At 40.0% G+C, this 27,640-nt stretch overlaps 1 protein-coding gene across 3 annotated transcripts in view; it reads left to right on the top strand.

The window, feature by feature from the left end:
• Window positions 1-6,268: 6,268 nt before the first annotated feature.
• The window catches only part of ADAMTSL1 (ADAMTS like 1), a 979,893-nt gene continuing 958,521 nt past the window's right edge, over window positions 6,269-27,640 (top strand). For all 3 annotated transcript variants that reach the window (XM_045373291.3, XM_005581665.5, XM_015437117.3), the window contains exon 1: window positions 6,269-6,558. In XM_045373291.3, coding sequence (XP_045229226.2) covers window positions 6,463-6,558 — 96 coding nt within the window. In that variant the 5' untranslated portion in view covers window positions 6,269-6,462. The remainder of the gene's footprint in view (window positions 6,559-27,640) is intronic.

Below are 27,640 nucleotides of genomic sequence, written 5' to 3'. Positions count from 1 at the left end.
ATTTTCATAATGGCTAACATAAAATGGAAACTGAATATTTTTGTTGATAGACTAGTTGAAGTATGGAAAACTTGTTGCCCATTCACGTAAACAGTTTCTGAGGTCTCCAGAGAAAAGAAACAGAATTCATAAATCTGTTTTTAAATGTAATTTTTTGATTCCTTTATAATCTCTGTTGTCCTTTGCTGTATTATTTGAACAAATACATCAACACATGGAGAAAGAATGACAATTTTTTTAAAAGGTTATTATTATATAAGATTTTCTGTGTGATAAAACCACACCCAGTGGGCCTCACCCAGACGAGCTTATATATGTTATTAGATTCAGGAATGTGAAGTGTGTTAGATTCTGTCCCTGTTGGGCAGTCATATGACGCAAACAGTGACTCTGAAACGAAGCCATAATATATGGTTTAACCTCTTAACAGTTTGTGATGTCATTTTTTCTGTGGTAAGAAAAACAAATGCTGTCACATTTTATAGTTGAGACTCCTGCAAGCCAACATCAAGAGATTAAGTATGCGCATGACGAACACACTATCATGAATGCAGTCAGACTGATGCCAGGGGATCACTGTGAGCGCAAACCGTCCTCCGGGACTCAGTGTTATAGGATGGAAAGATAAGCCTGCTGATAAGTTACCACCCTCCTGAGACACTGTGTTTTCCCCTTATAAGGAAGCAGAGGCAATTTAAAATATTGTGATCTGGATGTTAATTCATACAACTATGCTTATCTAGTATCAGCTAACCTTTATGCTTAGAATTTAAGAATCTAGAAATACAGTAGCTAAAGAAAACCCTGTAGGTTCATCTAAAAGAATTAGAACAGACATTACACTGGGGCAAGGAGTAAGTAAAACTGCTGGTTTCCAGAGTTTACTTTCTTGAAATATGGTTTTGAGTCATTTCTGCCAGATATAAACATACTACTTTATGTTTCCTATCTTTTTTATTATGCACATAATTTAACAGTTTGTAATAGTTGAAGCCACATGTCTCTGTGGACTGGTTTATTATTGAAATGGCTTCACTCAAGGAGGAGACTTTTAACTGTATAATTCAGGTATGTATATTTTCTTTGAACAAAGTATGTGACATTCAACTTGTCAAAAATGAACATTTCCTTGACTGAACAGCTTTGCTCTGTGTTTTCCTTGTCTACTGAGGCAAAGAAAGGCTGACAAGAGGGCATATCCAGTGAAAAACCAAGAGGGGAACGAAGCAGGATTTGAGTCAGCTATAAGAAAATTCCATTCTTGCTGAACATTTTATAATGTACAGAATTTACTAATTAGAATGATTTAGATAAATCTGAACTCTGGGTAACAATGAGAGTCTCCTCCCTTCCCCTGCTTCTATGTATTTATGAAAAAAATAATTTGTATTGTGGTGGACTTTCCGTATTATTTTCATTATTGTTGTTTTCTTATTGGAGACACTTTGAGATTATGATGGGTAATATAATTGACTCTAAACCAAACTTCATTTCTTAAAAGAAGGAAAAGTTGTTGCTACAACCTTGAATGTTTTATCAATTCAAGAACTCTACATAGGCTGATGGATTTTTTAAATCGGGGGTTTGCCTAGGAGTTTACATGATTAGTCAGTCTCTCACTCTATTAGTGCATTCTGTCCATTCATTTAGTCGGTCAGTCAGTGTTTGGAATACCCACCATTTGGGAAGACTACCATAGGTACTGGGATAAAGGTCAATAGTCTATCATGCTTATCTTCTAGGTGCCTGCTATTTGTGTCTTGCCTAATGGTTAAGTTTCCAGCCCATTGAAAGGTATGCAGTACTATATCATCCATTTATTAATACAACAAATTTCAATTTTGTCAAATATGTGCTATGCATTTGGATTGAGTAGGCATTGGCACCACAATGATGAATTGTTCTTGTAGAATTTACAACCTAGTGGGAGAAGAAAGGACACATTTTGGTTACTTCGGTTAATAAAAGAGTAATTACGAATTAAAATCAGTTCTTTGAAGGAAAAGAATGCAGATATATCCATGCAAGTAAACACGAAATCCAACCCATATATGGGAGAGGCTCAGTAATGAGTTCATCATTGAAGGAGATCCAGAGGGAAAGGGACACCATCTTCAAAAATGTGTTCCTAGAAGTAGCATCCCAGTGTCAGATGAACAGCCAAGAAAGTAGAATGTTTCAAGAAGGAGCAATCAACCATGTCATGAGGTTTTGTGAGGACAAGGAGAAGACTGACCAATGTCTGTTGGATGTTACAGCATGGAGGTTATGGTGACTAGAGTAGCTTCGAATTTCATAGAGTGATGGTGGCCAAATTCTGACTGGAATGGATTGAGGATTAAATAGACACAGAGGAAAGCAATAGGGAATATAAACAAAACCTTTAATAAATGTAGTTATGATAGGAAAAAGATATGGGGTCATTGAAGGAGAGTCCATGTCCTTATTTATACATGGTGGCGGGGGGGCTTGGGCATGTTTGAATATTAAAAGGTAGGATACAGTTTACAGTAAAGAGATGGGAAAACTAATGTTTCTTTACTAGTTGAAAGCAAGAGAAGATCAGACCCAGAACACTGTAGAGAGACTAGCCTTAGAGAGAAAACAGAAGGGAAGTATGGTATGGATAGAAGTAGATTTGGTGCAAAAGGGTAGAAGTAGAAATTGCTCCCATTCAACTAATTTGATTTTCTCTGAAAAGTTGGAGCCCTGCATGTCTTTTGAAAAGGAGCAGTGTGAAGGAGGAGTTGGAGGTCTGGAGAAACTGGGGAATGTTTGAAATAGTCTATCTAGAGAGTAGGATGGTATGAGAGTGAATAGACGGAGAAATGTAGGAACACTGAGGGGCAGTGTTGCAAGTCCATCTGAATCTGGTGAAGGTGATGTTCCAATACTTACCTGTCCTATTCTGTGGCTTTCCCCTGCGGTGCTTGTTCCTGGAGGGTGAGCACTAAGAAAGCAGGTAATTGAGTTCATTTTGAGTTGAAGAGTGAAGACCAAAGGGCAGGAGAGTGTAGGGTTATGAAAAGAGTGTTATTGAAATGACGAGCTCTGGAAAGAAAAGTATGCTGGATAAAAAGAGGATAGGAAGAAGAGTAGGAACTGAAAAAGGGATTGGGACATGGTGAAGTACCATGGTGAAGTACTCAGAAGTACCACTGAGATTAAGTGGAAGAGTGAGACCCAGCCTCAGCATCATGCATTCGTGTGTTCCAATGGAACTATCCTTTCAGAGGATTGTGATGGCCAAAACACTCTCCTGCTGCAAATCTCAAATGAAAGGCCTTGTAGTATAGAGCAGAGGCTCTGGCGAGTTTGGAACTGGGTGAAGTGAAGAGCCATCAGTGGTGACTGGCATCTTCTGACACTCCATGTGGATTCCAGGGCCTGAGCAATGTGGCATTTCTTAGTCCTTGTGTGACAATGAGGTTATTAAGCTATTAAGTAAAGACATCTGTTTTAAAGCATCCTCCCTACAGTTTTTGCAGTATCAAGGAAAGTTGATCTTAGTGGATAAAGGGAATATATTTGTCCTTGTCATTCATTCTTTAAACTATCCATCATGTATATTGATCAAAAGTCATCTAAAAACCTCTGGATTTTTAAGCAGACAATGAACAAAGCAACAAACTCAGGCTCTGCTAACATTCAAGTCTGATGTTGGACACAAAGATCTGGAGTTGAACCCTTGGCATGGAGATGCTCTAAGGAGATGCCATCTTTTCATATTATATGAGACCAGTCAATGCCTTCCTTCTGCTGTCCAGCTTTCCCAGCACCCACTTTGTTCTCCACTCACCAGCGTGCATCTCCAGGAATGAAGGCTTCATCATCTCATGGCCAGTTTATGGCAGCATCTTCATAGCTCGTCTCCCTCCTTTTGAACCTTCTACCCTTTTTTAACCCTACACTCAACTAATTGCCTTATTAATTAACTTCACATTCCTCTTTTCTTCTGTTAGCTCACTATTCAAGGAATAGAAGGTCATGCTTTTCTAATCAAGTTGTAGGAATGAATTCATCTGCCTCTTACTTGTGAGACATTGGACACATAACTTAATTTTCATGGGCCTTAGTTTGTTCATGAATTTAAAAATCCAAATGTGGCTATTGGACTAGATGGTCACATTCTTCATGGTTTGAAGTATGTGACTGGGCTAGAGCTCCCTTCCGATCCTGAAATTCTGTTGCTGTGCTCCCCTCCAGAGCCTACTTCCAATCCTAGTAATATAGCCATTGAGCTTCAGCACTCTGATGTGTCAATTTAGGATAATCTGCACCTATCTTGGGGGTTGTTTGAAAATTTAATTCAGTTAATGTTGCTTAGCACTGCTGCCTGGCACATCATTTCCCTTCTTTCTTCCTGCCTGGTGCTGTAGGTACCCACAACCCCAACAGGTTAGGACCACCTACCTGCCAAGCACAGCCTTGCCTTTTTCTGTTTGACATTGTGGCTCAATCATCCTAGCAAGACAAGCCATTTGCGACCCTCCGTAGAAATATTTTCCTGTCTCCAGCCTCTGTGGTCTTTGTTCTTATTGTGTGTGTGTGTTTGGTGTATTTACTCATTTTTTAAAATATCTCACCTTTTCCTTTGTATCAATTAAAGCTGAAAACTTGGCCTAAAACTCCTTTAGAAAAGAATCTCCAAATATTTTGATCTTTGAGCTTTAGCTTTCTGGGAATCTAGGCTCAAAGGTAGATGTATTTTTCCCATTTCTGATTTTTTTCTTTCACACTTTGGGAACTCAATACACATAATGACTAAACAGATGAATTTGAAAAGCAGCCTCCTTTACCATTAACAACTACAAAACTTCTATTCTGGACACAAGTGCTGATATTGGCACACATATGACATTCATTTCCTATAGGCACTTGTGCCCTGACTTTGCCTCTCATTCCATTAGCACAGTTTGTGTCTGGTCTGTGCACCCAATTAAAAAGAGCAGGATCCGCATCTGTCTCAGTCGCTGATGGGCTACAACGTTCAACCACAGCGCCTGGCAAGGAGTAGGCATTTAGGAATATGTGGATTGAATGAATGGTTGCTAGGGAGTATGGTGGCGTCTTAATTTTATGCTGGGCTTGTCCCAGTGCGCGCACGTGGGAACTTCACAAAAGTTATTTCACGAGCGCAGCGCTGAATCCCCTTATCGTACGGACTTTACTGAAGTGGGGCCAGTTCTCCGCCTCTTTTAACTTTACTGCCAAGGCTGGAGAGGGGTGGAGTGGCCTGGAAGACAGTTGGAAGGAGGGTGGGAGATTTGCTTTCTTATAAAGATGCTTTGGGAGACTGGCTCTGTAGCGCCAAATTTTCAGGAAGAAATGAGCCCGAGTCCCAATGGCAAAGAACCAAAAACAAAAAACAAAAACAAAAATACCAAAAATAAAAAACAAACAACAAAAAAATCCAAACCCACAAAAGCTGCAACTGAGTTTATCTTCTGTTAAAGAGACAGCCTGAGAGCCTCCTGTGTACTGACAGCGTGGTCCAAATCAGAGAAGGGGGCGCCCTAGCTTGCCCCCAGCAACGCATTAGTACAGGAAGACAATCAGCGAAGTCAACCTCACTGAACTCACTTCTTGGGCTCCCTGTGCCCAACGTCGGCTTCTAGTTCACGGCGTCCCTAGCCAGCTGTCGTGGGTCCCCGCCACTCCCGAGCGCATGTTGCAAAACAAATCAACTCCATGGGAAAAGCTCCATGAGCGCCCAGGGGACAAGTCTCCACGGACAAGCATGCCATAACAATTTCAGTTTTGTCCCATTACGTGAGGTTGTGAGTTTCTTCATCATTCCCCCCTCCCAACACGCACAAAATCGTCCCCAGCCCCTGGAGCGTCTTGCGGGGCTCCCAGGGCAGCAACAGCACTCGGAGCTCCGAGATCCAGGGAAAGCGCGCTGGGAATGGCTCCTAGGACTGGTTCCTGGGAAAGCGCCAGCGTCCAGGGAGAGCTTTTCCTTCTCCGAGGGCCGGCAGGGTGCCATTCCAAATGCGAGCAAGGTGGGCAGTGAGCGATCCTCCCTTTAAAAAAGAATAAATAAATAGAAGCCAGCGCGCAGCCCCGCTCGGGTTTCCCGAAGCGCGCACCGCTGTCGCTGCAGGGGCGGCTGGATGTCTGCGCTCCCCGCCTCCGCTGGGCTGACTCGGGAGGGGAGGAGCAGGAGCTGGAGGGGTGTTGGGGGTGGGGGGAGCGCGAACCGTCCCGAGCCAAGACAAGCAGCACATTCACAAATAACGCCCCCACCCCCAGCGCACGCGCTCCCATTCAAAGCAGACCAGCTTCGCGGCCGCGCGGACGCTCCAAAGCCGCGCCGCCTGCCGCAGCACAGCCCTGTCTCGTGGGACGCACGCCCGAGCCCGCCTGCTGGCCGCCGCCGCGGAGCCACTGCAGTCAGCGCAGGAGGCAGCCACCTCTTCCAGGGAGGGGTCTTCCCCGAGACTCCCCTTGGTCCCCGCCATGGGGACCGTGGCACGGCTGGAGGCGCCCCAGCGCCCCGGGTTCCTGGCCCGCCTCCTCGGTGGCACCTGGTGCCTGCTCTATATCGCCGGACAGGTAGGGCAGCCTGTGCGTCTTGCGTCCCTCCGGGGAACTCTGCTTCTAAAACCTGTGCTACAGCGAAAAGCGCTACAGCGTGGGACGTGCTCTCTTCTGCGAAGGTCCATCCTGGGGCTCCGCTGCCGCCCAAACTGGGAACAAGTGGCGCGGGATTGGGGCTAAGGAGTACCCTGGGGTCTATCGGGTCGATCTCTGCGTTTAGTCTCGGCCCAGCCTCCTGGGACCCTGTTCTGGCTTTTCGCCCTTGCCTGGGTCCTGCTTCCAGCCAGGCAGAGCTGGGGCGAGAAGGCGGCGCCTGAGCTGGGGAGCTGTCATCCCCAGCAGTCAGCTGCCCCTCACCCTTTCCGACAGTCCTTCGCGGAGCCCCCTGTCTCGTTCCAGGCTCATGCTTGGGCGGCGCCGGGGAGGCTCGGGTGCTGGGACACTCCTCCTCACTTCCGCCCTTCTGCGGACCTAGTGAACTTGTGACACTGTCACCCTAGGGCCGCCCGCAGCCGAGTGTCGGGGAGCAGCGTTGTAAGGTGTGCGGACGCCGGACCAGGTGGGCTCCCTGGTGCCTCCGCGGTCTAGAAGTGGCTCTGGTGGGTGGGTGTCCGAGGATTGGCCCTGACCACACCCCCTCCGAATCCTCCCAGGGTCTTCTCCAGGGCCAGACAGGGTGTATAAGGAACTGGGGAGTTCTCTGGAGTGGGAAACACAGGCCCCGAGGCGGCGCGGAAGGGCCCTGGGAGAGGGTATCTGATTAATTTAGTTTGCCTGGTAGTGGTTTATCATCACAAGACTTGGAGGAAGCTGCTTAGGGAAGAGGGCAGGGGTCCAGGGTCGAGTCAAACTCAGAATGCCTGCGGTTCCTTGGTTTTCACACTTTCCAGAGTCAGGTAACTTTTTATTGAAACCCACGATTTGGGCAGTTTGTACATAATTTAACCTCCATAGATTTGCCTTTCACAGGATTACTTGGGTAATTCTGGGAAAATACCCAAATACTCTTGGCCGGAATTACCGCCAGATAGCCTCCCTTTCCTCTGTTTTGCTTATGGAGACTTGTCCAAATAGGGGGATTTCCTTCCCTCACTTTTTCTTAAAGTTTTGAAACTTGTTTTCCGATCTCTATTTTAAAATTTTGATGGCAGTGGTGCATTTCTAGAGTCTGAGGGAGGATCGAGAATGTTGTCTCAGAAGGGCCCAGAGCAGCAGGGATTACGCTCATCAGGAGTAGAAATTTTCAGCAGGGAACACCTGCTTAGATTGGAATATGACAAACAGTTGGAAAAGCTTGTATTAATTATCAGCAAGTTATATTCCCACCATGCTTCGTTCCTTGTCAAGGCTTCCCAGCCCTGGCTGCACAGTAGGATTACCTAGGGGAACTCTAGAAACTTCCTGCGCTAGGACCACACCCCAGCTGGATTACATCAGAATCCTGGTGGGAGAGGGGAGGCTGGGACGTTAGAACTTCTAAAGCTCTTGGGTAATTCTCTTGTGCAGCTGGGTTAAAAACCAATGTGCAAAAATGACCTGCCTTAATGACTTTTTTTTTTTTTAGAAATAGAGTTTCGCTCTCGTTGCCCAGGCTGGAGTGCAGTGGTGCGACCTCGGCTCACTGCAACCTCCGCCCCTGGGTTCGAGGGATTCTCCTGCCTCAGCCTCCCGAGTAGCTGGGCGTCTGCCACGACGCCCGCCTAATTTTTTGTATTTTAATTAGAGACGGGGTGGGGGGGGGGGTTCACCATGTTGGCCAGGCTGGTCTCGAACTCCTGACCTCAGGTAATCCACCCGCCTTGGCCTTCCAAAGTTCTGGGATTACAGGCGTGAGCCACCGCTCCCGGCCAGTGTGACTTGTTTTATAGAATCATGGCCCCAGAAGGAAACTTGAAGAACAGTAAAGAAGGCCTGAGACAGACTTGGGAGTCTTGACATGTAGCTTCCAGTCCCCGTGCTGTCCCTAAGCACCGTATCATTTTGGTCGAGGCCCTTACCTTCCACTTCCTCATCTGTTAAGTGAGGGTGTTGGTCTCTTTTTTCACAGGTACTGCCAGCTCTAACAACACCAGGCAGGTTGACATTTGAACCAAATTAAGACATCTTCCGTCTTATTTTTAAATACCCACAAGGTAGAAATTCTACCTTATCATTGATATTTTGCTGCAATATCTGCTCTTATTTGGATCCAGCAAAGATGTTAAACAGGAGCTTGTAGTTTCTTAGACTTGCAGTTTTTTTTGTTTTTTGTTTTTTTTAAAATGCTTTCCCACTGCCTGTTCAAACTCACTTCAAGTTATTAGGTGCTTTGTTGGCATTCATGACAAGCTGATTTTTCCTAACATTACACACATGTTCTTTCTTGTGCCACTTCTCAACCATTTCTTCTGGATGAGGATGATCACAGCAGATTTGGGTCTTGTGTGCGTGTTGCAAGTGGTTTATTGTTTAATTCCAAATAGATCTTTCTCATTCCACCATCAGAGCTGCTGTCCACATGTAAAGAGCCTGATGAAACTTGTCTGAGAAAGAACAGAAAAGAGTTTAAAGTGGTAGATTGGTTCAGTATCCTGGTAAATGCAAAATGCCTTTGAGAGTTAACTTGGTCAGGTGTTTGTCAGAGCAGCTGTTTAATGTCTTCACTTCGTTTTTAATCGTATGGCCTTATATTTAACCATCAAATTAAACAGATCAGAAATTTGAGGATACTTCAAGAAGAAATCATTCTATGATCAATAGCCAGTGCCAGATGATTTGAACATTATTTGGAATTTATATATTCTTTAAGCTGTTTTTGAATCAAGGCACTGAATACATGAAGGCATAACAATCAGACCTCCCTTGTAGATATTGTAGCCATAGTGAAAGGAGACTGTGCAATCAAGAGCTTTTGCTACCCAAATGGAATGAGGTTTGAGCTATATTCTCCAAGTAGTCCAAAGAAAAATTTTAATGCAAATAAAAATCATTTGGAAATGCAAAGATTTCTTTCTTCTCACTGGATTTCTGCTTTTGGGGGTTATTTCCCTCTCTGTTCTGACTGGATTACCCTTCTTACAGGATTCTTTTCTTTCCTTGCAACTTAAAGGCAACTCACTCCGTAGGTTCTTATGAAACTGATTATTTTACTGATTAATTTCATTTCATAAGCTGAACCCAGCATGATCCTATTACCTTAATTACTCAGATAAGGAAATGCATAATCAACTCATTGTAACCAGTAGATATTATCAATTACTTAACGATTTCTACAGCCTGACTGCAGCAATCCACTGTAAAACGAACAAGGCTGGTCAAGAGGATGTGTTACTAGATCAGCGCAAATCCATTACTGTTGCTTAAAAATGGTACTTGCTGGTAATTCATGTCCTTTTGGTGATATATCTGTGGTAGCTCATTCAAACAGAAAGATTTAATATTTCCATTTACAATGTTATTCTAAATGGTATCCTTGTTAGGAATTCAGTAATAAAATAAATAGTTCCTGGTTGACTGGAAAGAATTGTGCCTTTATGGGCACCTGATTTTCAACTAAAATTCTTGAAGATGACTTGCTTGTTTCTTTTGTTATCCTCATGTATGTTCTTGCTGCTGTTTTTATTTATTTTCATTTTTTACCATAATAAGTTTGCATTGTTAAAAATGCTACTAAGGATTTTTGTTTGCTTTGCATTATATTAAGGTATAAATGGCATATGGTATACTGCACATGTTTAAAGTATACAATTTGATAAGTTTTGACATATGCATATATTCATGACACCATCACCCTAAAGTTTCCTCATCACCCTTTGTAATGTCTTCCTCCCTCCTGTCCTTGAGTCCAGCATCACCAGGCAAATAATGATCACCAGGCCAACATTACCAAGCAAATATTTTGTTACTATGAATTAGTTTTCATTTTCTAGAATTTTATGTAAATGGAACAATCCCTCCTCCTTTAACAAAAAGGAGGCTTTTGGCTTTTTTCCCTCAGCATAATTATGTTGAGATTATTCCTGTTACAGCATGTATCAGTATCTCACTGCTTTTTATTTCTGAGTAGTATTGCATTGTATGGATAGACCACAGTTTGTTGTCCATCAGCATTCACCTGTTGATGGACAGTGTGTCTGTTTCCAGTTTTGCTATTACAAATAAAGCTGCTGCAAACATTTATGTACAAGTCTTCATATGAATACTTGGTTTTACTTGTGTTAGGTAAATACCTAGGAGTGGAATGGCTGAATAATATAGTAGGTGTACATTTAAGTTTTTAAGAAACTCAGTTTTTAAAAAGGTTGTACCCTTTTCTCAGTAGCAGAGTGAGAGTTCCAGTTCCTTTGCATCCTTGCCAATATCTGCTGTGGTCTTTTCTTTTAGTCATCCAAACTGGTATAGCCATAGCTTGTTCTGGGTTTTAATTTGCAATTCTCTAATGATTAATGATATTGTGCATGTTTTCATACCTTTATTTAGAATCCATATATCTTCTTTGGTAAAATTTCTATTCAAATAATTAGCTCGTTATTGGATTGTTAGTTTTCTTATTGAACTTGGAGAATTATACATTCTGGCTGTGAATTTTTTTTTTTTTTTTTTTTTTTTTTTCCCACAGAGTCTTTCTCTGTTGCCCAGGCTGGAGTGCAGTGGCATGATCTTGGCTCACTGAAACCTCCACCTTCTGGGTTCAAACAATTCTCATGCTTCAGCCTCCCAAGTAGCAGGGATTACAGGTGTGTGCCACCATGTGTAGCTAATATTTTTTTGTATTTTTAGTGAACACAGGTTTTGCCATGTTGACCAGGCTGGTCTCGAACCCCTGGCCTCAAGTGGTCTGCTCACCTCAGCCTCTCAAAGTATTGGGATTACAGGTGTGAACAACTGTCCAGCCACTATGACTCTCTTCTCGGATGTGTGATTTGCAAATATTTTCTTCCAGTCTGTGGCTTGTCTTTTCATTTTCTTAACAGTGTCCTTTGCTTAGCAGAAGCTTTTAATTTTGACAAAGCTGAATTTATCAAATTGTTTCCTGGACAATTGTGGTTTTGTTCTTGTTTCTAATAAATGTTTGCCTAACCCAAAATCACAGAGGTTTTCTTCTAGAAGTTTTATAGTTTTAGGTTTTTACATTTAGTCTCTTTCATTCTGAGTTAATTTTTGCATATGGTACAGGGTAGGGATCAAAGTTCATTTTTTGGCCTATGGATATTAAATTGTTTTTACATGACTTTTTGAAAAGACCATCCTTTCTCCACTGAATTGTCTTTGTATTTCAAAAAGCAGTTGTCCATACACGTGTAGGTCTATTTTTGGATTCTCTGTTCTAATCCACTGAAGTATATGTTTATTGCTATGCTAGTAGCACACTTTGAGTGGTATAGCCTTAATAAATAAAAATAACTTTGTTCTTCATATTTCAAGGACATTGATTTGTCTACCCCATATGAATTTTAGAATCAGATTGCCAATTTAAAGATGCATACAGGGATTTGATTAGGAGTGTTTTAATCTAAAGATATATTTTGAGAGCATTGTCTTTTTACTAATACTGAGTTTCATGACTCATGAACATGAAAATCTCTATAGTTATGTCTTCTAAACAATATTTGATACAATATTTTAGTGTACAAGTCTTACATATTTTCATCAGATTTATTAATATTTCATATGTAATGCCTTTTTTTTTTTTTTTTTTTTTGAGATGGAGTCTCACTCTATAGCCCAGGCTGGATGGAATGCAGTGGTGCGATCTTGGCTCACTGCAAGCTCCGCCTCCCGGGTTCACACCATTCTCCTGCCTCAGCCTCCCATGTAGCTGGGACTACAGGCAACTGCCACCACGTCCCGCTAATTTTTTGTATTTTTAGTAGAGACCAGGTTTCACTGTGTTAACCAGGATGGTCTCGATCTCCTAATCTCGTGATCTCCCTACCTCGGCCTCCCAAAGTGCTGGGATTACAGACGAGAGCCACCGTGCCCAGCCTGTTACGCTTTTTTAAATAACATTAAAAAAAATTTTAGTTTCCAATTCTTTTTTGTTAGTATACAAAAATACAGTTGATTTTATATATTCTTTTAAGCAGCTTTATTAAACTCATTAGCTGTAGTTCCTGTGTGCAACAATATGTAGTATATTCCATAAGATATTCCACATAAATGATTGTCTTGTGCAAATAAAGAGAGTTCTTCAAAGTCTTTATGTCTTCTATGAAATTTTTTCTTGTATAATGACAGTGTCTTTGAACCTCCAGTACAAGGTTGGATAGAAGTGGTATGAACAGATATCCTTGTCTTGTTTATCATTAAGTATGATGTTAGGTGTGGGCTTTTTTGTAGGTGCTCTTTATGTCTGAGGAAATTGCTTTTATTCTTCATTTGCTGAGTGTTTTTATCAGAAATGGATTTTTCCTTTTTAGTTTAATATAGTGAGCTACCTTCACTGATATTTCGATGTTCAACCTACGTTGCATTCCTGGAATAAGCCCAAATTGATCATAATATTATTTTTATATATTGTTGGATTCAATTTACTAAATTTTGTTTAAAATTTTTACATCTATGTCCATGAGGAATAATGTTCTGTAGTTTCCTTTTCTTGAATATCTTTGGTTTTGGTATCAAGGCAATGCCAGCTTCATAGAATAAGTCAGAAAATATTCCCTCATTTTCAACTTCCTGGAATCTGTATATGATTTCTTCCTTAAATGTTTAAGAATTCACCAGTGAAGCCACCTGGACCTAAAGTTTACTTTGTGGGATAACTGTATAATTACAAATTTAATTTCTTTAATAGATATGGGGGCTATTCAGGTTATCAATTTCATTTTGAATTAGCTTTGATTGTCTTTCACAAGTTTGTCAGTTTCATCTAAGTTGTTGAATTCATTGGTGTAAAATAGTTCATAGTGCTCCTTTATTATGTTATTTAATATTATTAGACTATGTAGTTATATTACCTGTATCATTCATGATATTGGTTATTTCTTTCTTTTCCTCTGATGAGTCTGCTTCATAGCTTATCAATTTTATCAGTCTTCTCAAGCAACTTTTGGCTTAATGAATTTTTCTTTGTTGTTTTTGTTTTCTATTTCATTCATTTCCTCTCTTTTTAATTTTTTCTTCTAGTCTGTGTTTTATTTGGTCTTATTTTTCTAGTTTTGTAAGGTGTATGTTGAAGTCATTGATATAAGGTATTTTGGATTCTGAAACACAGATGTTTAATGATATAAATATTGCCTAAGTGGAGCTTTAGAGGCATATCATAAATTTCTACATGTATTTTCTTTTTTTTTTCAGTTCATAGAACTTTCTTATAACCTTCTATTTCTTCTTTGACCAATGGCTATTGAGAAATGGTTGTTTGATTTCTAAATATTTGGGGATTATCCGGGTATTTTTGTGTTACTGATTTCTAGTTTAATTGCAATGTGATTAGATGACACACTTTATATCACTTGAATCCTTTTAAATTTATTGACATTTGTTTAATGGACCAGAATTATGGTCTATCTTATTAATTGTTCTGTGTACACTTGAAAAGAATTAAACTTTCTACAAATTTGTGCCACTCCTTTTTTTTTCCTGATCAGTTTAGCTATTGTTTGATAGAATGTTCTTTAAATGTCAATTAGGTCAAACTGGTTAATACCATTGTTCAAGTCTTCCACATACTTACTGATTTTTCTGTATACTTATTGTATCAATGATTGAGAAAGGGATATTGACATCTCTATATTACCACTGTAGACTTGTTTATTTCTTTTGCAGTTCTATTAGTTTTTGCCTTATTTTAAAGCTCTGTTATTGGGTACATAAATGTTTAGGATTGTTATGTTACCTTGGTGAGTTGACTCTTTATTACAAATAAATGACCTTCTTTATCCCTAGTAATGGTCTGTACTCTAAAATCTACTTTGCCTTTGGCTATATTAATATTAGATAACCATTTCTGATTTGAGATTTTTTTAATATAATAGTTACCTCCATAGTTCTCACACTGTACCTTTAATGTGATCTCCTGACTTACCATATTTTATTAAATTCCCATTATAGTTTGATTTCCTAATTTTCTTTCAAATCCTGCTTTCATCATCCTTTTGTTATCTTTTATCACATTAAAAAAATCAATGATGGGGGCTGAGCAAGATGGCCGAATAGGAACAGCTCCAGTCTCCAACTCCCAGCGCGAGCGACACAGAAGACCGGTGATTTCTGCATTTTCAACTGAGGTACTGGGTTCATCTCACTGGGGAGTGCCGGACGATCGGTGCTGGTCAGCTGCTGCAGCCCGACCAGCGAGAGCTGAAGCAGGGCGAGGCATTGCCTCACCTGGGAAGCGCAAGGGGGAAGGGAGTCCCTTTTCCTAGCCAGGGGAACTGAGACACACAACACCTGGAAAATCGGGTAACTCCCACCCCAATACTGCGCTTTAAGCAAACAGGCACACCAGGAGATCATATCCCACACCTGGCCGGGAGGGTCCCACACCCACGGAGCCTCCCTCATTGCTAGCACAGCAGTCTGTGATCTACCGGCAAGGCAGCAGTGAGGCTGGGGGAGGGGCGCCCGCCATTGCTGAGGCTTAAGTAGGTAAACAAAGCTGCTGGGAAGCTCGAACTGGGTGGAGCTCACAGCAGCTCAAGGAAACCTGCCTGTCTCTGTAGACTCCACCTCTGGGGACAGGGCAATAACAAACACAGCCGAAACCTCTGCAGACGCAAACGACTCTGTCTGACAGCTTTGAAGAGAGCAGTGGATCTCCCAGCACTGAGGTTGAGATCTGAGAAGGGACAGACTCCCTGCTCAAGTGGGTCCCTGACCCCTGAGTAGCCTAACTGGGAGACATCCCCCACTAGGGGCAGTCTGACACCCCACACCTCACAGGGTGGAGTACACCCCTGAGAGGAAGCTTCCAAAGCAAGAATCAGATAGGTACACTCGCTGTTCAGAAATATTCTATCTTCTGCAGCCTCTGCTGCTGATACCCAGGCAAACAGGGTCTGGAGTGGACCTCAAGCAATCTCCAACAGACCTACAGCTGAGGGTCCTGACTGTTAGAAGGAAAACTATCAAACAGGAAGGACACCTACACCAAAACCCCATCAGTACATCACCATCATCAAAGACCAGAGGCAGATAAAACCACAAAGATGGGGAAAAAGCAGGGCAGAAAAGCTGGAAATTCAAAAAATAAGAGCGCATCTCCCCCGGCAAAGGAGCGCAGCTCATCGCCAGCAACGGATCAAAGCTGGACGGAGAATGACTTTGACGAGATGAGAGAAGAAGGCTTCAGTCCATCAAATTTCTCAGAGCTAAAGGAGGAATTAGGTACCCAGCGCAAAGAAACTAAAAATCTTGAAAAAAAAGTGGAAGAATTGATGGCTAGAGTAATTAATGCAGAGAAGGTCCTAAACGAAATGAAAGAGATGAAAACCATGACACGAGAAATACGTGACAAATGCACAAGTTTCAGTAACCGACTCGATCAACTGGAAGAAAGAGTATCTGCGATTGAGGATCAAATGAATGAAATGAAGCGAGAAGAGAAACCAAAAGAAAAAAGAAGAAAAAGAAATGAACAAAGCCTGCAAGAAGTATGGGATTATGTAAAAAGATGAAATCTACGTCTGATTGGGGTGCCTGAAAGTGAGGGGGAAAATGGAACCAAGTTGGAAAACACTCTTCAGGATATCATCCAGGAGAACTTCCCCAACCTAGTAGGGCAGGCCAACATTCAAATCCAGGAAATACAGAGAACGCCACAAAGATACTCCTCGAGAAGAGCAACTCCAAGACACATAATTGCCAGATTCACCAAAGTTGAAATGAAGGAAAAAATCTTAAGGGCAGCCAGAGAGAAAGGTCGGGTTACCCACAAAGGGAAGCCCATCAGACTAACAGCAGATCTCTCGGCAGAAACTCTCCAAGCCAGAAGAGAGTGGGGGCCAATATTCAACATTCTTAAAGAAAAGAATTTTAAACCCAGAATTTCATATCCAGCCAAACTAAGTTTCATAAGTGAAGGAGAAATAAAATCCTTTACAGATAAGCAAATGCTTAGAGATTTTGTCACCACTAGGCCTGCCTTACAAGAGACCCTGAAGGAAGCACTAAACATGGAAAGGAACAACCGCTACCAGCCATTGCAAAAACATGCCAAAATGTAAAGACCATCGAGGCTAGGAAGAAACTGCATCAACTAACGAGCAAAATAACCAGTTAATATCATAATGGCAGGATCAAGTTCACACATAACAATATTAACCTTAAATGTAAATGGACTAAATGCTCCAATTAAAAGACACAGACTGGCAAACTGGATAAAGAGTCAAGACCCATCAGTCTGCTGTATTCAGGAGACCCATCTCACACGCAGAGACATACATAGGCTCAAAATAAAGGGATGGAGGAAGATTTACCAAGCAAATGGAGAACAAAAAAAAGCGGGGGTTGCAATACTAGTCTCTGATAAAACAGACTTTAAACCATCAAAGATCAAAAGAGACAAAGAAGGCCATTACATAATGGTAAAGGGATCAATTCAACAGGAAGAGCTAACTATCCTAAATATATATGCACCCAATACAGGAGCACCCAGATTCATAAAGCAAGTCCTTAGAGACTTACAAAGAGACTTAGACTCCCATACAATAATAATGGGAGACTTCAACACTCCACTGTCAACATTAGACAGATCAACGAGACAGAAAGTTAACAAGGATATCCAGGAATTGAACTCATCTCTGCAGCAAGCAGACCTAATAGACATCTATAGAACTCTCCACCCCAAATCAACAGAATATACATTCTTCTCAGCACCACATCGTACTTACTCCAAAATCGACCACGTAATGGGAAGTAAAGCACTCCTCAGCAAATGTACAAGAACAGAAATTATAACAAACTGTCTCTCAGACCACAGTGCAATCAAACTAGAACTCAGGACTAAGAAACTCAATCAAAACCGCTCAACTACATGGAAACTGAACAACCTGCTCCTGAATGACTACTGGGTACATAACGAAATGAAGGCAGAAATAAAGATGTTCTTTGAAACCAATGAGAACAAAGATACAACATACCAGAATCTCTGGGACACATTTAAAGCAGTGTGTAGAGGGAAATTTATAGCACTAAATGCCCACAAGAGAAAGCAGGAAAGATCTAAAATTGACACTCTAACATCGCAATTAAAAGAACTAGAGAAGCAAGAGCAAACACATTTGAAAGCTAGCAGAAGGCTAGAAATAACTAAGATCAGAGCAGAACTGAAGGAGATAGAGACACAAAAAACTCTCCAAAAAATCAATGAATCCAGGAGTTGGTTTTTTGAAAAGATCAACAAAATTGACAGACCACTAGCAAGACTAATAAAGAAGAAAAGAGAGAAGAATCAAATCGACACAATTAAAAATGATAAAGGGGATATCACCACCGACCCCACAGAAATACAAACTACCCTCAGAGAATACTATAAACACCTCTATGCAAATAAACTGGAAAATCTAGAAGAAATGGATAATTTCCTGGACACTTACACTCTTCCAAGACTAAACCAGGAAGAAGTTGAATCCCTGAATAGACCAATAGCAGGCTCTGAAATTGAGGCAATAATTAATAGCCTACCAACCAAAAAAAGTCCAGGACCAGATGGATTCACAGCTGAATTCTACCAGAGGTACAAGGAGGAGTTGGTACCATTCCTTTTGAAACTATTCCAATCAATAGAAAAAGAGGGAATCCTCCCTAACTCATTTTATGAGGCCAATATCATCCTGATACCAAAGCCTGGCAGAAACACAACAAAAAAAGAGAATTTTAGACCAATATCCCTGATGAACATCAATGCAAAAATCCTCAATAAAATACTGGCAAACCAGATTCAGCAACACATCAAAAAGCTTATCCACCATGATCAAGTGGGCTTCATCCCTGGGATGCAAGGCTGGTTCAACATTCGCAAATCAATAAACATAATCCAGCATATAAACAGAACCAAAGACAAGAACCACATGATTATCTCAATAGATGCAGAAAAGGCTTTGACAAAATTCAACAGCCCTTCATGCTAAAAACGCTCAATAAATTCGGTATTGATGGAACGTACCTCAAAATAATAAGAGCTATTTATGACAAACCCACAGCCAATATCATACTGAATGGGCAAAAACTGGAAGCATTCCCTTTGAAAACTGGCACAAGACAGGGATGCCCTCTCTCACCACTCCTATTCAACATAGTGTTGGAAGTTCTGGCTAGGGCAATTAGGCAAGAGAAAGAAATCAAGGGTATTCAGTTAGGAAAAGAAGAAGTCAAATTGTCCCTGTTTGCAGATGACATGATTGTATATTTAGAAAACCCCATTGTCTCAGCCAAAAATCTCCTTAAGCTGATAAGCAACTTCAGCAAAGTCTCAGGATACAAAATTAATGTGCAAAAATCACAAGCATTCTTATACACCAGTAACAGACAAACAGAGAGCCAAATCAGGAATGAACTTCCATTCACAATTGCTTCAAAGAGAATAAAATACCTAGGAATCCAACTTACAAGGGATGTAAAGGACCTCTTCAAGGAGAACTACAAACCACTGCTCAGTGAAATCAAAGAGGACACAAACAAATGGAAGAACATACCATGCTCATGGATAGGAAGAATCAATATCGTGAAAATGGCCATACTGCCCAAGGTAATTTATAGATTCAATGCCATCCCCATCAAGCTACCAATGAGTTTCTTCACAGAATTGGAAAAAACTGCTTCAAAGTTCATATGGAACCAAAAAAGAGCCCGCATCTCCAAGACAATCCTAAGTCAAAAGAACAAAGCTGGAGGCATCACGCTACCTGACTTCAAACTATACTACAAGGCTACAGTAACCAAAACAGCATGGTACTGGTACCAAAACAGAGATATAGACCAATGGAACAGAACAGAGTCCTCAGAAATAATACCACACATCTACAGCCATCTGATCTTTGACAAACCTGAGAGAAACAAGAAATGGGGAAAGGATTCCCTATTTAATAAATGGTGCTGGGAAAATTGGCTAGCCATAAGTAGAAAGCTGAAACTGGATCCTTTCCTTACTCCTTATACGAAAATTAATTCAAGATGGATTAGAGACTTAAATGTTAGACCTAATACCATAAAAATCCTAGAGGAAAACCTAGGTAGTACCATTCAGGACATAGGCATGGGCAAAGACTTCATGTCTAAAACACCAAAAGCAACGGCAGCAAAAGCCAAAATTGACAAATGGGATCTCATTAAATTAAAGAGCTTCTGCACAGCAAAAGAAACTACCATCAGAGTGAACAGGCAACCTACAGAATGGGAGAAAATTTTTGCAATCTACTCATCTGACAAAGGGCTAATATCCAGAACCTACAAAGAACTCCAACAAATTTACAAGAAAAAAACAAACAACCCCATCAGAAAGTGGGCAAAGAATATGAACAGACATTTCTCAAAAGAAGACATTCATACAGCCAACAGACACATGAAAAAATGCTCATCATCACTGGCCATCAGAGAAATGCAAATCAAAACCACAATGAGATACCATCTCACACCAGTTAGAATGACGATCATTAAAAAGTCAGGAAACAACAGGTGCTGGAGAGGATGTGGAGAAATAGGAACACTTTTACACTGTTGGTGGGATTGTAAACTAGTTCAACCATTATGGAAAACAGTATGGCGATTCCTCAAGGATCTAGAACTAGATGTACCATATGACCCAGCCATCCCGTTACTGGGTATATACCCAAAGGATTATAAATTATGCTGCTATAAAGACACATGCACACGTATGTTTATTGCAGCACTATTCACAATAGCAAAGACTTGGAATCAACCCAAATGTCCATCAGTGACAGATTGGATTAAGAAAATGTGGCACATATACACCATGGAATACTATGCAGCCATCAAAAAGGATGAGTTTGCGTCCTTTGTAGGGACATGGATGCAGCTGGAAACCATCATTCTTAGCAAACTATCACAAGAACAGAAAACCAAACACCGCATGTTCTCACTCATAGGTGGGAACTGAACAATAAGATCACTTGGACTCAGGAAGGGGAACATCACACACAGGGGCCTATCATGGGGAGGGGGGAGGGGGGAGGGATTGCATTGGGAGTTATACCTGATGTAAATGATGAGTTGATGGGTGCAGCACACCAACATGGCACAAGTATACATATGTAACAAACCTGCACATTATGCACATGTACCCTACAACTTAAAGTATAATAATAATAAATAAATTTAAAATAAAATAAAATAAAATTTAGGATTCATTAATAAGAACTTTTATATGCATGATGTATAAATCAAAGTACTGTACCTGATTCTTGGAAGTTAATGCATGTAAATCAGAATTCTGAAAGTTAATATTAATAAATCAAGGAAATGCAAAAAAAATAATAATTAAAATGAAAAAAAAAATCAATGATCAGTATTAATATGTTGTAGTGGCAATAGTGAGCCAAGTAATACATTATTATTGTTTTTTTCTAGTACACTTCTTTTTGTAAAAAAAAATTTAATGAGATATAATTCACAAACAACACAATTTATGCATTTAAAGTACATGTTGCTATCGAGGAATCCAGACTCCATTTTAAATGGTTCTGGTTCAATGGTTTTTGTTATATTCACAGTCACATTAAACCATCATCACAGTCACTTTTGCAATATTTTTGTAAATTCAAGAAGAAATCCTGTACCCTTTATATTACCCCCTTACTTGCCTCCCACCCTAGCTTAAACAACTACTTACCTACCTTCTTAATAGATTTCCATGTTCTAGATTTTCGTATCAATGGGATTATGTAATATGTGGACTTTTGTGACTGTCTGATTTCACTTAACATAATGCTTTTAAGGTTTTTCCAAGTCATAGCATATATCAGTACTTCATTCCTTTCTATGGTTGAATATTATTCCATTGTATGAATATACCACATTTTGTTTATTTGTTCATCTACTTCTGGGTATTTGGATTTTCCCCACCTTTTAGCTATTATAAGTAATGCTGCTATAAACATTTATGTACAAGTTTTTGGGTGGACAAATGTTTTTATTTCTCTTGGGTATATACCTAGGAGTGGAATTGCTGGGTTGAATAGTACACTGTATTTAATCATTTGAGAAACTGCCAGAGGGTTTTCCAAACTTGCTACACCACTATACATTCCCACCAGCAGTGTATGAAGGTTCTCATTTTTCCACATCCTCACCATAATCAAAAAGTATCTGACTTTTTGATTATAGCCATCCTAGTGAATATGAAGTGATTCCTCATTGTGATTTTTGTTTGCATTTCTCTAATGACTAATGATGTTGAGCAACTTTTCATTTTTACTTAGGTTTTATTAGAGTTAACAATTGCCTTGATTGAAAGAAAAGTTCTTAATTTATGTAACTGTTACGCTTTTCCTCCAATGCTACTGTATACCCATCACATGCCTATGAATAATTTTTCCAAATCCAAAGGCGTAATACCAATCAGAGTCAGTTCCTTTGCCCTGCTAGTGTTCCTCCTTTCACACTTGTATGTTGTCTTTAGGTCTGATTGCTTTCTGCATACCCACCCTCATAGCTGTCATACTGAGACTTTGCTTCTTTTATTCTGTTGAACTGGCCTATTTCATAGATTCTACAACCTCCAGAAAATAAAATGTGTATGAAAATAAACATTTTTAAAACTACTTTTGTGTCCAGAAAGTTATTCTACTCTCATACTTATTGCTTATTTTGCATGACATAGACTCTTAGGTTGAAAATAGTTTTCTCCCTGCTCCTACTCCCCTCCCTCAAATTTGGTGGCATCACCACATTCTCTTTTGACATCTCATGTTGCTATTGAGGAATCCAGTTCCATTTTAAATCTAACTCCTGTGTCTTCAGCCTGCATTTTTTGGTCTCTGGAAAATTCTAGAATGTTTTATATCTGACCCTCTAAAGCAAAGGTTGGCAAACTTTTTCTGTAAAGGGAAATAGAGTAAATGTTTTAGGCTTTGTGGGCTATACTGTCTTTGTCCTAACTTCTCAACTCTGCCTTTATAGCATGAAAGAAGCCTAGACAGTTGTAAACAAATGATCGTGGCTGTGTTCCAATAACTATTTACAAAAACAGGCAAGAGGGTAGATTTGGCCCATGGGCCATCGTTTGCAGACCCCTGTGCTAAAGTTTCATGATGCTGTGCCTTGCTGTGGGTTATTTAAATTCACCATGCTAGGTTCTTTGTGGGCTTTCAGTAGATCTATGTCTTTCACTTTAGGGAATATTTATTTTCATATATCTTCAATAATTTCCTTTCCCACATTTTATGTGTTTGCTTTTTGTAAAACTCCTGTTAGTTATTGGGCCTCCTGGGTGGCTCATCATCTTTTAAAATCTTTTGTATTTATTTATTGTTTGTTATACTTTCTAAAGGATTTTCTCAATTTTATTTTCAACAGAGTTATATTTACGTAGATTTTGAACCAATATTCCTAGTTGGAGACAAACTTCACCCATCTCCCTCTCCTTTCAACAGCACCAGGTGCCTCCGAGTCTGAAGCCCTACAGGCCACATGGTCTGGCGTCTCCTCGTTTTATCTCTCTGCCGGCACAATTCTGCTAAGTCAGTTACAATTCCTCCACCAGTTTTCCATATTCCAAAAATTTATTTGCATCTTTTGCCTGTTGTTGTTGCCTTTCCACTCCTCTTGTCATCTTTATTTATTTACTGTTATTTTAGTAGACATTTGAGAGAGAATGAAGAAAATATGGTGTTCAACCTGCCATGTTAACTGGAAGTTAGCACTATTTATTCTCTTTAATTTCTATTTTTCTATCCTGGTCCAATTCCCAATCTTGTTATAACTCATTCTGGTTATGAAGCACACTTTTCAGAGGCTGATACTTTTTATTTCCTAGTGTAAATAAGACGCTGGTCAAAATTATAAAAAAGACACTAGATTTGTGGTGTAGAGGCCCAAGATCTAGTTCTGGATTTAGTGACCCTTTCTGCAACTAAAAAAGTCAGAATGTTCTTTTAGGGAAGAGAGTCCATGCTCACTGACTGCCTTCTGGTTGCCAAACACAATAATAATGGCTCTCTCCATCCCTATTTTTGTTTTTCAATTTTTCAGTAACTGCTCATTTTTCATTCTCTGTTGAAGTAAACATAATCTAACCTATTTGCTTAGAGATACAGCACAGAAATATTTTATTTTATACATTTTGACATTCATATTTGGAAACAGTTTTATGAGAGAACATAGAGTTAACATGATGTAAAGATCTGGCCTTGAAACATCATATGTGGTATTAAAAATTTATTCTCTAAGGTGTGATTGCAGTTCAGGCTTTTTTTTTTGTGGTGGGGAATGGAGATGAGGTGAAATGAATGGGAAATAATTTTGAATAGTCATTAATTTTGTATCAGTTTTAATGTTTTATTTTGCACTGAGATGATCTCTAAGTGGAGAATTACGCATTTTGGGGGCAGTGGGGTGAGTAGCGCAGGTGTTACCTATTTCTTTTCAGTTCTCCTCAAGACCATAGGATTATATGGCTGGAAGGCATACGAAGGACTCTTTAGCCTTGTGTTTCACAAACTTCAGTGTGCCTAAGTCAGTTGTGCCATGCTGCATAATTCCAGAGGTCACTGAAGAATAGATCTGTGCAACTAAAAGCCGAGAAGTTTTTCACTGCAGATTTCTGAGCCTCACCCTCAGAGATTCTGATTCAATACGACTAGGATAGGTTTAGGGCTATACATTTGTTATAGGTACCCCCTCCATTCCCACCCTTCCCTCTCACCCACATACCGACAGAGGATTCAGACACATTTTGACCAAAGACCACATCTTAGGAAACACTGATATGATCTGTCTTATTTACAGATGAGAGAGGTAAGGTTCTAGAAAGTTGAGTTGACTTGTCCCAGTTTGTTAGAGAGAGAGGTGGGAGTGAACCATGTATCTCATAACTCTGTTTAGTGACTTTTTTCCCATCAGAGCATACGCTATTATTTTAGTGTCTAGTTACATCATGAACTAAAGATATGAACCACCAGTTTAAAGTGTCTTTATTTGTAGTAACTGCAGTTGTTTATAAATGGTTTTCAGATGTTTAGGAATAGCCTCAGCTCAGTCACTCTGCAGCAGAGGAATGATCAGAGACATAGGGGAAGGAAAGCCCCTGTCCTTACGCCCCTCTTATAACCTGCTGGAACACGGCTTCTGTGTGTTTTTTCCTCAAGTCATCATGCTCCTGGAAGATTAATAGATACTTGTTTAGAAAACCATCCAAAGCATCCAGGAAGCTGACACTTGATGAAATGGAGAATACGTGCTGCTCAACACCTTCTATCCCCAAGTGCAATGTAGCAACTGTTGCTACATTCTTGGAGGAAAGGAAGGAAATGTTTCATGTGCCTATTATTTAGGATGTTCTCCCCATCTCTACCACAAACCAGCCAAACAAAATACGTGCAGACATGCTCCACTGACTCATGCAGTCTGTGATGTTGTACTGCATATGGAAAGCTAGGAAGTTTTCTTTATTATTAATAATCATTGTCATACAGCTTGTATGTTTTATGAAGAATGATTATTGTGATGTTTCTTTCAGACATCACCTGCAGAGAAATAAAGGTTGTTTATTATTAAAGAGTGCTTATTGATTGGTATAAGATGAAATTCAAATTCTCAGTTTCAAATGCTAGTTTTAAAACTATTATTCAGGATGGACTAGATCACGCTATAATAGCAAACAACCCCCAAATCATGGTGGTTTAACACCACAAAGGTTTATTTTACCACTCAGCCCCATCACCAGTGTGGATTCTCAGGAACGCTTGGCTCACTGTGTGCACTCAGGAATCCATGCTGATGGCAGCTCCATCTCAACGCGCATTTCCATAGCCACCTAGGCGGGAAGAAGAGAGTGCTGCTCTGAATAAATACTTCCACTCAGAGGTGACACAGGACACAATGATTTTTTACTTCAATGTAGAACTAATAGATTCACTTTGGCAATCTCCTGCCAATGGTTAAAACAAGAGGTGCTTTTGCTCGCATACTATCGGCCAATCAAATTCAAGAGGCTTGTAAGTGTAATGTTATCATGAATCCAGAATATCCCCTTTCTTGTTTTGGTTTCCACCAATTAGCTTTTCCAGACTTTCAGACTTCCAAGGTGTGGTCTAGATGTTTAAGTTTTCTGACTGTGTGTGTCTATGTGTACAGAGATTCTCTGACATTACAGTGAAACCACGTATCTTTATCTTACCCATTAAAATTATTTTAAAACTTATAATATGGGAGAATATATATAACACAATTGACCATCAATGACCACTTTTAAGTTTACATTTCAGTAGTGTGAAGTACATTTACATTGTTGTACAACCATCCTCACCATCCATCTCCAGAGCTCTTTTCACCTTGCAAAACTCAAAGTCTATATCCATGAACAACTCCCCATTCTCTTCTTCCCCTAGCCCCTGGCAACCACCATACTGCTTTCTGTTGATGATTTTGACTACTCTAGGTACCTCACATAAGTTGGAATCACACAGTATTTGGTTTTATTTTGTGACTAGCTTATTTCACTTCAACGTAATGTCCACAAGGCTTATCCATATTGTAGCATATATCAGAATTTCCTTTCTTTTGGGGGCTAAATATTTAATATTCCACTGCATGTATGTATATGTATATATGTATATGTATGTATATGTATATATGTACATTTACATACACGCAGTGGAATATTTTTATATAAATGTATATTTAGATATAAAATATATATGTATGGCCCTCTATGGGATTGGCATCTATGAATTCAACTTTAGATCAAAAATATCTAAAAATAAACATGGTTGCATCTGTACTGAATATGTACAGACTTTTTTCCTTGTCATTATTCCCTAAACAATACTGTATAACAACATATTTACATAGCTTTACATTGTATTAGGTATTATAAGTAATTTAGAGGTGATTTAAAGTATTTGGGAGCTGTGTAAATTATGCTGATATTACACAATAGAAGGGACTTGAGCATCTGTGGATTTTTGTGTTCCTGAGGTGTCTTGGAGTGAATCCCCCTGGATACTGAGGAACAGCCGTATATATACTGCATTTTATTTACTCACGCATTCATTAGTGGACACTTGAGTTGCTTTCACTTTTTGGCTATTGTGAATAATGTTGCTATGAAATTGATGTTCCATTTTGTTTTATGTGTGGTTCTTTTTCTTTTCTTTCTTTCTTTCTTTCTTTCTTTTTTTTTTTTTTTTGAGACAGGGTCTTGCTCTGTTGCCCAGGCTGGAGTGCAGTAGTACTATCAGGACTCACTGCAGCCTCGACTTCCTGGGCTCAGGTGATTCTCCCACCTCAGCCTCCCAAGTAGCTGGGACTACAGGGATATGCCAGCCACGCCCGGCTAATGTTTTTGTATTTTTATTAGAGACAGGGTTTTCACCATGTTTCTCAGGCTGGTCTCAAACTCCTGGCCTCAAGCGATCTACCTGCCTTAGCCTCCCAAAGTGCTGGGATTACAGGTGTTAGTCACTGAACCTAGTTCTTTTTCTGTATACAAGAAAAGCAACACCTGCCTCTTGAGACTTCTAGTTTACTATTTTGGGAGATCCAGGAAACAATTCTTTTTGAGCTCAATGTAGAACTAATAGTTTCACATTGGAAATCTGCCAATGGTTAAAACAAAACCTGAGCAATACTCTACCACTTTTTCTACCGTTAGCCAAATCAACAGAGCCAAGGAGGATTCCTGTGTTTAGTCTTGTATGTAACCTGCAAATCTTGACATTTTTCAAGATCGGGGACAATATGTTGCTAGGACATTATTTTTCCTATAACAATCTGGGAGTATGACAAAAAGAAATTATATGTTTTGTCAGGCATGGTGGCTCACACCTGTAATCCCAGCACTTTGGGAGGTTGAGGAGGGAGGATCGCTTGAGGCCAGGAGTTCAAGATGAGCCTGGGTGACAGAGCAAGATCCTATCTCTAACAAGAACAAGCAAATAAATTGTATATTTTTTGTGCATCTGACTCATACTATGTGAAGGGAGGTCAAATGTGAATC

Source organism: Macaca fascicularis, chromosome 15 (assembly GCF_037993035.2).
Source record: "Macaca fascicularis isolate 582-1 chromosome 15, T2T-MFA8v1.1".
NCBI lineage: Eukaryota > Metazoa > Chordata > Mammalia > Primates > Cercopithecidae > Macaca > Macaca fascicularis.
Note: the sequence above shows the minus strand (reverse complement) of the source record. Positions and strands in the feature narration are given on the sequence as shown.